This window comes from Sinocyclocheilus rhinocerous, unplaced genomic scaffold, assembly GCF_001515625.1.
Source record: "Sinocyclocheilus rhinocerous isolate Xijiao unplaced genomic scaffold, SAMN03320098_v1.1 scaffold1802, whole genome shotgun sequence".
NCBI classification, from domain to species: Eukaryota; Metazoa; Chordata; class Actinopteri; order Cypriniformes; family Cyprinidae; genus Sinocyclocheilus; species Sinocyclocheilus rhinocerous.
In genome coordinates, this window is record NW_015654351.1 from 477,129 (window position 1) to 487,665 (window position 10,537).

The 10,537-nt window shown below is 37.5% G+C and overlaps 1 protein-coding gene across 1 annotated transcript in view; it reads left to right on the forward strand.

Annotated features, from left to right (window-relative positions):
• Window positions 1-223: 223 nt before the first annotated feature.
• The window catches only part of cwc22 (CWC22 spliceosome associated protein homolog), a 52,369-nt gene continuing 42,055 nt past the window's right edge, over window positions 224-10,537 (forward strand). Inside the window, exons 1-2 of the mRNA XM_016523633.1 lie at window positions 224-377; window positions 7,449-7,548. Of these exons, the coding sequence (XP_016379119.1) occupies window positions 315-377; window positions 7,449-7,548 (163 nt within the window). The 5' untranslated portion in view covers window positions 224-314. The remainder of the gene's footprint in view (window positions 378-7,448; window positions 7,549-10,537) is intronic.

Here is a 10,537-nt window from a genome sequence, read left to right on the forward strand (position 1 = left end):
ACAGTGCCACTAATTGAAGAATATGACATTTACACCTGTGATTCCTGGAAACGAAAAAGGGATCTTTTTCTTAACATTAATCATTACATTTCTCTTACTTTGCCTCGGCGTGGACATTAGCCTCAAGACATTAATATAATGTAAAGTAATATCAAGACATCTGTTTCCTGGCGCAAAGTTGTTTTTTTCCATTAGTGATCATCATCCAGCATATGTTCAGTAACGCAGTGCGACTGCTGAGGGAAAACGCGTTGCGCTCTTCTTCGGAGCCTCGCGGGCATTCGTAGCATCACTTCCGGAAAACGGCGGGAAAGATGGCGGCCGAGTCAGACGAGTGCGAAACGGCATTGAATATGAGTCCTACATCCAGAGATGAGGTAGGAACATCATCATTCTACCCGCGGTTAAACACGAATATGTATGTTTTCCACGGCGGGGCAGTTTAAAGCGGGTCGTGTTTGTGTTAGGTGGGGTTTTACGGGGGTGGGCCTGCACACATGGAGCTGATGGCGCTGCTTTAGTGTGTGTGTGTGTGAGATTAGTTGTGTGTAACACTGACAAAAACCAATAATAAACGCTCATTTTGTTTCATACAAGTGCACCAGTGTTTTATGGGTCCCTTGATTCTCTCTAAAGTGAAATTATGTTTCCTAGATAGGTTATCAAAGGAGCAATGTTTTAAACAACAACAGCAGCATGTCATCAAGTCACAAAAACAAATACATTTAAAAGGTTTCTGTCTTTTTAAGAAAATGTTAGGCATCATATAACCTGGTTATTTATTAAGTAGGTCTAATTGTTTCATATATAGTGGAAACCCCTTTGAAAACATTCAGATTACAAGCATAGACCATAATAGAAGGTTTTGTTGAAATTATTGGTCTCTTCTTTTGGCCAATTATTGTTTACATAATGCAAATTATATTGCACTTTTAGAATAACCATTTATACCATATCATACGTCTTTTTGTTTTCCTGGCAAATTCTCCATGCAGTGTTTCATTTACGTATTTAAGGGTTCATCATGTCACTTCAAAGCCTTTTGACTTGAAAGCTCACTCTTTGCCTGTGAATAATAACAGACAAACTGAATTGTCAGTGTGTGATTAACAAACTACCGAACGCCCTAACTTATTAGTTTGGCACAAACTATATTAAAGCATTTCATTGTTTTGATTTCGCTTGTTTGTATGTTATTCTTGCAAGGTCATTAAACACATCAAGCTAGGTGTGCAGAATGTGACCATCTATGTCACAGTTTGGAACACTAACTGTTACAGTTCAAAAGTTTGGTAGGAATTTTAAATGCTTTTGAAAAACTCTCTGATGCTCACCGAGGCTGAGTTTATTTGATCAACAATAATACAATAAAAGCTGTAATATTTGTGAAATATTTTTACAATTTAAAATAAAATGTTGCTTTTTGAATGTATTTTAAAATGCAATTTATCCTTATGATGGCAAAGCTGAATTTTCAGTTACACATGATCCTTCAGAAATCAATTAATGTTATAGCTGTGCTGCTTAATATGTTTGTGGAAAGCATGATACATATTTTTCAGGTTTTCTTGATAAAAAAGTTTGATAGAAAAATAAACATATATTTGAAATAAATCTTTCTTTTGTAAGGTTTTAAATGTTTTGCTGTCAGTTTTGATCAATTTAATGTGTCCTTGCTGAAAAGTACAAATTTCTTTCAACAAAAAAAAAAGGAACTAGATGTAAACCCAGACTGTAAACCATCGTTATATATAAATGGTGATAAAATGACTCGAAACAGTAAATTGAATATAATGTAACAAATTTGATAACTGAACTCACGTTACAACTAGGGCTGAACGATTAATTGCATTTGCGATAATATCGCGATATGAAAAAACGCGATTTTTCAATCGCAGAGGCTGCGATTACACTTGGCCACGTGACACGCGAGAGTAAAGAGGTGTGTTCGACTTGAAGATCGATCGGTGTATGACATCAAAGTACGGCGAGAGAAAGTATAAGGTGACGTCCGCGCTCTCTTATAGCTCTCGCAGTACTTTGATGACACACCCATCGGTCTAAGCAGCACTGCTTCAAGTCGAGTGCGGGCCATCAGCAGAAAAAGAAAAGAAATAAAACAGTAAACAGCCAAAGGACGTAACTTAGAATGGGAAATGGATCGTTTTGTGAAAGCGAAGAGAAAAGCCATAGATGAAGTAGGGGTGTGCGATATATATCGTCTGCGATAATATCGTAATTGTTGTTTTAACGATGTGCGATTTGACATTATCGAGTATTTTGCAAAACCCATTCAAAACATCCCTTCAGAGCGCACGCATACATTACGTGAAGTCTAGACTAGTGCGTGTGCGCATTTAGTGTGTTTTCTTTCACTGCATGATTCATACAACCCTTAAAGGGTTAGTTCACCCAAAAATAGGGATGTAACGATTCACTCAACTCACGATTCGATTCACGATTTAGATTTCACGATTCGATTTGATTCACAATTTTTTTTTACAAAATGAGATTTAAGACAAATTATAAATTAAATGTGTCTTTTTATTATTGCTTGGACAAAATACCGCACATTTCTTTGTGAAATTGAAATATAACACTATAATAATATACTAATATAGCACTTGTATATTATTGCTCTTTTGTTGGTTTTGATTGCTTTTATTGTCCTCATTTGTAAGTCGCTTTGGATAAAAGCGTCTGCTAAATAACAACATTTAAATATAGGCTAATGTAAATTAGGGGTCGACCGATTATTGATTATATAGCAGTCTCCGCCCACCACCCATCTGATTTGTTGGGAGTCACGAGTCCGACCAATCAATGCGGAATTCACTCTCACTCCGAAAGCGCTTGCTAACTGGAGCTGCTTCAGTGATCACGCATCAGTTGTCTCTCAAAGGTAAGGCAGCAGCAGACGTTGCTTAAGTTGCAATAAATCAGTGTGTGTGTGATTGTTATCTGCCTACAAGTAAAGATGTAAGTCACAAATATAATCATGACAAAATCTGCTTCTCCCCTATTTGTGTGTGTGTGTGTGTATGTATGTGTGTGTGCATGTGTGTGTGTGTGTGCGTGTGTGTGCGTGTGTGTGTGCGTTAGGGCTGTGCGATTAATCGAAATCGCGATTTGAGACGTTGCGATTTCCTAATCGCAAAGCCTGCGATATGGACGCGATATTACTCCGTTCCAGAGCATATGCATGACTGCCAGCCTTGAGTGCAAGAGTGCTTGAGGCAAGAGTGAGCGCACCTCCGTTCTCCCCAATCAGCACTGCTCTAGCCAACTGCGTAAACACTCACCATTAAAAAAAATAATAAAAAAATCCGGAACGCGGGACGGAAGAGAGACAGAGTGGTATTATGGCGTCTACTGGGTCAGATCGATAGTTAGGCAAATTAAAACTAAAGAAAACCGTATGCAACTTAAGCTTCGAAATGACATGACTCCCCCTTGTGTCATATAAAAAGCACAATAATCCTTTCAGACAACCGCGGTTAGATCAAATAATTGCAATTAAATGGTTATTTAATTATCGCGACAGGCCTACCGCTCGCATCATTCACAGTCGGGTTATTAGCAGAGAACACTGAGCAGAACTTGAATTTCGGCGCGGGTTTTGTGGCTATTAATAATAATTCTACTCATTCCCGCAGGTTCCGCGCTTATAACGCGATGGCGCCAACAGTTGTACACGGAAGCAGTTCCGGGCGGATGACATATGAGGTCAAGACACTTTAAAAAAAAAATTTTTTATTTTTATGGATGGGTGCTTTTTAATTTCTTTTGGACTGATGCATGCAACACCCGCTGAGTAAGCAGTGTTTAATAAACAGCTGTTTTTATAAATTCTTCTGAGGTGAAATTCAGTGCAGTCCCGTATCGTGATACGTATCGTATCGGGGCCTCTGTATCGTGATACGTATCGTATCGTGACTTTGCTGGTGATACACAGCCCTAATATACACCTAGGATGACTTGAGGGTGAGTAATTTATGGGCTAATTTTCATTTTTGGGTGAACTAACCCTTTAAGAACAAGTTTGTGCATTTCTTGACTTGTTTGGGACATGTTCATCTCTGTTTTCTCACATTATTTTATTTTTACATGTTACAGGTAATCCCAGCCAATATGGTATAAACCAAAGGTGTCCAGTCCCACTCCTGGAGTAGAACCCTATGAAATCTGTTTTATTTTTTCACAAATTTTGTCATTATTATTATTTATTTTTTTCCCCAGTTTAAATTTTTCTTGATTACATTTTAATGGTTTAATTAAATTTTTAATAGTAAAAAAACATGTCTATTCAACTGAATTCATAAAACCTCAACAGTTTAATAATTTATTGGCATTATTAATAGAGCCCTATGAAATGATTTATTTTTTCCAATAAATGGCCTCGTTCTCTCAGAGTTTAGCTCCAGCCCCAGTTAAACACACCTAAACCAGCTAATCAAGGTCTTCAGGGCCAATAAAAACTTTCATGCAGGTGTGCTGGACCTGAGCTCTGCAGGAAGGTGGCCCTCCAGGAGCAGGATTGGACACCCCTGGTATTACACATAATCCAGCTATTCGTTATTTGCTATAATTTTCTTTTTTAAATAAAGTGCTGCTCTAATGTCACTCTCTTTGCTGGCACTGAAAGAAACTCCATTCTAGGTCGAGGCTATGTAAAGTGCTGATATGGCTCTCGATTCCCTCTCTTACTTATCCTTTTTTGTCATTGACCAGGCACTGTGTTTCTGAATGATTTCTTCCTCCAGCGCTCAGCATTATCAGTGTGTGTGTAACTCTGAAATCCCAGCCTACCTGCTGAATGGCAGATCCACGTTTGAAAGACTAGTTTCCCATAAGCTTGCAGAAATCACTTGAGTCACCCACAGCATACATCACCTGGGATTAGGCTCAGTGGGGACAGATAGGATGTCGAGAGCGAGACTGTTTTTTATACAGAGGAAAAGCAAGCTCATGGCTATTCTTTGAGTGTCCCGCATCCGTCTGCGGCCAATGCATAAACAGCACGGAGAGTTTCGCATTACCGACACCCCAGAAAACACGCATCTGCTTCCTGCCCGTCCTGCTGAAACAGCAAATTGAATTTTGATTGAAACTGTGGCTGTGGCATATTCAGTGAAATCGAATTTAGAGAGTGATGCTTTACTGCTGCTGGGAGAGAATCAGGCTGTTACTGCAGCTCTAGATGTTAGTTCACTGATAACTCCTCTGCTGTCTGATCATTTCCAGTGCCGCTTGTAATTAGGGGCCAAGCACCGAAGGTGCGTAGGCACCTATTGTATCCGTCGGCGTTCTTCTTCTTCTTCCGTTTCTTCTGCTCTTGAGTTTATGGCAGCCCATAAAACCGCTTGCGGGAAAGTTGTGAAATTTGGCACTCTGATAGAGGACAGTCTCAACATTAACCATAGCAAATTTGGAGTCTCTATCTCAAACTCTCTAGCGCCACCACTTGTCCAAAGTTTCACTCATGTTTATGCTAATAACTTTTGAACCGTAAGGCACTGAAGGAAAATATTTTCCTCTGAATCCTTCGCTTATGCTGAGTTGAATGAACACCAAAAATCGCAAGGTTTTGTTTTTTCGCTATTTTTAATTCTTCGAAAAACCTACTTTTTCAAACTCGTCCCAGACGGTTTGTCTGATTCTCACCAAAATTGGCTCTGATCATCTTCAGACCATGCTGGCAAAAAGTTATGGAATTCAAGTTGATTCTTCAAACCGTTCTCGAATAACGCGCGAACGAATTTGACGAAAAGCATGCAAAAATGGATCTGAGGCTGTATCTCCGCAACGGTTTGGCATATTTAGACCAAACTTGGTGTGTGTTATAACAAGCATGGCCTGAGACTACCTGCTATTATAATGAAACTGGTCTCAAAATATTCCTTGGGTCATGCCGACAACATAGATACCAATTATGCCATTGTGGGCCGAACTTCCTGTCCGCCATTTTGATTTGTTGAAAACCTACTTTTTCGAACTCCTCCTCGACCGTTAGTGCGATTTTCACCAAAATCGAAGCAGATCATCATCAGACAGTGCTGACAAAAAGTTATGGATTTCGTGTTGATAGACAAAACCATTTTTGAATAGCGCCGCAACAAATTTGAGGCATAATGCCAGATTATGTCTGAGGCTGCATCTTTGCAAAGCTTTGACATTGACACCAAACTTTGTGTGTGCCATTGTCACCTCACACAAAACACACCACATCGATTTGATAACAGTGCCACCTATTGGTCACAAGTGATAAGCCATTAAATCATATTACGAGAAGTTGTGTTTATGATTTTTCAGCCATTTTGCTTCAAATCATCCTAAACTTGCTTTAATTACTCATTGTTGCAGTTGGTCTGATGCTCCATGCCATGCTTAGCTCTTCATTTTGCCTTTGGAGTGCTTGGCCCCTTAATTGCTGCTTGCAGCTATATTTGAAGTTTATTTCCCTACTGCAGAATACTGTATTACTGTCTGAAGTGTTTTGCGTCTTCAGCATCTCTGACCTCTGATAACAGCCCTTTTCAGGCTTAGTCATATTTCCACACAAATGTATTTTTTTTTTAAATGATTGCAATGCGGTCAACTTCCAAAAATGCAGTAAAAACTGCAGTGATAATTCAGCAAAAAATGAAAATTGTCATTTATTGTTCCAATTCTGAATGGCTTTCTTCTGTTGAACACAAAAAAAGATATTTTGAAGAATATGGGTAACCAAAACGGTTTCTGGTTCCCTTTGACATTCCATAGTATTTTTTTGTCCATAGCCATACTATGGAAATCAGTGGGGACCAGAAACTAATCTAATTTAATCTAATATTTAAAGTTTATTTTGTTTATTTTTTGGGGTAAACTGTCCCCTTTAAGTCATAAGGCCTCTCTCCCCATCTCCTCTGAATATTATGGTTAAAAAATGTACTTACAATTTTAGAACTTCAACTTTAAATTATTTTGAGTTAAGGCAGAATTTCTCATTTTTATTTGAGTTTAAGGTTTTCATCTACTATTTATTTTATTTTATTTCAGCTTTATCAATAGAATAATCTTTTGTGCAATAATTGTAAATTTTCTTCTTAAATAGAAGTGTAAATCCAGTCCAAAATGTTTTCCCAGCAGCTCAAACCTCATTCAGAGGTAGTCTTCAGAGTCCCTCGACTCAAAATCCTATCACAGGTGGTCACTGGAGACATATTTGACATGCATGTTAATAAAATGTAAATATCTTTTTCACTTGTCCGATCACCTGAGGCAGTTGTACAAGGTATAAACACCTTTTTTGGAACTTTATTTAAAAATCCATTCCTCTGCCTTTGGCCTTCTTTTTTAGCACACTGTTCTCATCTCACGGCACACACTTGTACTCTTAGACCCACTGTACTTGTGCTTTGTTACAGCACTAGTGTGTTCTTACTCTGTGTCCTCTCTCTGCCTTCCAGCCTCCCAGCCCAGGAGAAATGGAGCAGCGTGAGAGAAAGGCCAGCACAAGTTCATCTGAGGATGGAGACAGTGATGGGGATGACCGCAGGAGGGTTGTTGGTAAGTTTGTCCTTAGATTTTATTTTATTATAATTTTTTTTTATATTGCATTATAACAGTAGTCACATAAAATTGTGAATAATCTTAAATCACATTTTGCCATTGATTGTTACAGGGAAAGTTCACCCCAAAATGATAATTTACTCAATTTTATTATGTTGTGGAACACAAAAGATATTTTGAAGAATACAATTTTTAATGACAGTCATTGTGGTCCACTGACTTTCAGTGTATTGACTATTTTCTTTTTCTTTTTTTCTTTTTTTTTTGTAATATATATATATACAGGGCCTAAAACTAACTTTTTGCCACACCTGCCAAATTTACCGGCCAAATTTGTTTTTTACCGGCCATGAAACTCTTTTTGCAAAGTTATTACTACTACAATGACTAAACATATTTACAATGTTTTTAATTTGTCCTGCTGGTGCATTTTCCCTCAATTTTCCCTATTAATTATAGCCATTCAACATTACAATATAATTGAAAGCCATTATTTTTAACATTTAATAGGCTCTGCAATATATAACAACTTATAATTTAAGTGATTTTAAAACAATCTTCACATAAACTATATTATATATGTATAAACTATACATATTAATCTTTATTCAAGCTACAAAAGCTAATCAGCGACTAGAACAGACCAAGGATTTCTCTTTTTCTTTTGTTCTTTGATTTACATCAATGACAGACTTCAGCAGGTTTCACTTTAAAATCAGCGCTGTCTCTTTAAAACCTGATGCATATGACGCGGATCTGACACATATCCGATTTTCTCCCAGCTCTTTACGGTCATTTAAGGCGTAACCCCAGGTATGTGTCGCCGCATTCTCGTGTTATGAAGAATAAAGCTAATAACAGCTAATCACGATGATCTTGTCTTCGGAAAATATTATTTTATTCGCTTATGTCAGAAACAGCGAATCTCTTTAAAAACTGGCTGTTGTTTTCACTTCATTGCATTGTTATAATTCATAAAAGTTTGTACCCGCCAACTGGCAACTGACACCGTTACATGGACTCGCCAACGCTGATTTTTACTCGCATTTGGCGCTTGATGAGTGTTAATTAATATATATGTTGAATTTTTTTCATTTTAGTTTTAGTAATTTTAGTATTTAAACTTATTTTGTAATTTCATTTTTTTTAATCACATTTCTTTTTTATTGTATTGTATTCCAGATTCATTTTAATAAATTAAAACATTTAACAGCATTGAAAACAATTTTTAATGATTTTAGTTAATTACAACAATGCAAAAAACTTTTTTATTAAATAAAGACAAATATTTTATGGTTTTTAAAAATCGAAGTTTTATAACAATTTTCATTGTCCTTTTCCATTACTAATACAATTTCCACAATATTCCATTTAATAATTAATAGAATAATTGTTTGTTTCCACAAAATTTCTAAAAAAAAAAATGATATGAGTGAGTAAATAATGAAAATGTTTTCATGCTTTTTGGGTGAACTGTTCCTTTAAATCATAATGCCACTGACCCTATATCCTCTGAATATTATGGTTAAAAATATTTCAGCTCCGGTAGAACAAACCGTATATCCAATGGCCAGAAAACGGTTGCCTCAGCACTAAACTGGCACATAAGCCTGCATGTTTCCTCACAGCTGAGACCTACTTCCAACATTTCCTAAGTCAGCACAAGGACAAACGCAGTGACCGAGCAATGCTTCACTGTAGATGCACCTGTTGTGGGTGAACACAGTTTGTGTAGCTAGCATGTATCATTTGATGTTAAAAACTATGAGGAATAAAATATATTTTTTGGTCAGACTGTAAAATTAGGATTCATTGTGATTCTTTTTTTTTAGTTCCAGCCAGGCATTTTGAACAACTGCAGTTGAATCTGACTTGAAATACCTTTAATATTATAGGTTTTCAGTCAGTAGTTTTTCAGTTTAAGTCTCAAAGGAAATAGTTGTATTTTTCCATGTGTAGTGTGAATAAAACAGTGAATTGAAAGCAAATGTATGTATCATGACGGTCTTAGATGCAAGTCTTCCTTTAATATTACTTCTAGTATGTCCCTCAGGTGGCTCCTAAATCAACCTTGTATGGCAATGTCAAGTCAGTAATCAGTGTTTTCCCATAGAGGTCTGTATCTCAGGGCTCATCTGCATCCGGCCTCTGTGTAGCCCTGCGGACACGTATAACCTTGTTGCTCATGCCTGTTTATCTGATCTATTGCTCCCTGGTCTCTAGAGCTCATCACCAACAGTCTCACTTCAGTAGCTCTCATAGTCGGTGTTATCATCCATAAAATGCTTTCAATCATCCCTTCTGCTGAGCTGTTGCAAATCCGAAATCTGACCCAGTGAAAACGGCACAAGTCTCTTTCCGTCTCCTGACACCTGCACAAGGATACTTGACCACACATGGGTCTAATTTTTTTGATTTGCCCCACAAAACCCAGGGGCACATCTCACCCGTTGTTGAGTGTGCAATTAGAGTACGTATTTCAGTACAGCACATTTCACATTTGGCACAAAATTGAGGCACAGTTAGACCCTGGTGTGCTCTTTTATTCAACATTATATTGGAAAATAGAAGCATATTTGATATTGAAGGACTCTTTCATGGCCATTTCATGTCTCATTTAATGTTCATGTCTAGAGTGTGTGTAGTGGGACTAAGTGCTTTTCTGAGCAAGGATGTCATGTCTGATTTATCCTTTTAAAGTAGTTTTTTTTTTCAGTAGTTTTTCAGGAGACCACAGGGTCGCAGCCAATGTTCCCTCTAAACTGCGTGCATGCGGCCGCGTACTACTTCCACCGCGGCCGCACAGAAGAAATAATGTGCCGTGCACACTAGGGCTGGGCAAAAAAATCGATTTTCCGATTAATCGTTTTTTAAAATGACGTTGATTCGATATCTACGGCAACCCGTCAAAATAAAAGTTTAGTTTTACGTTCTACTGTCAGAATATATTACTATTTAGCAGTCTTAAGACTCAATGCTACTACTG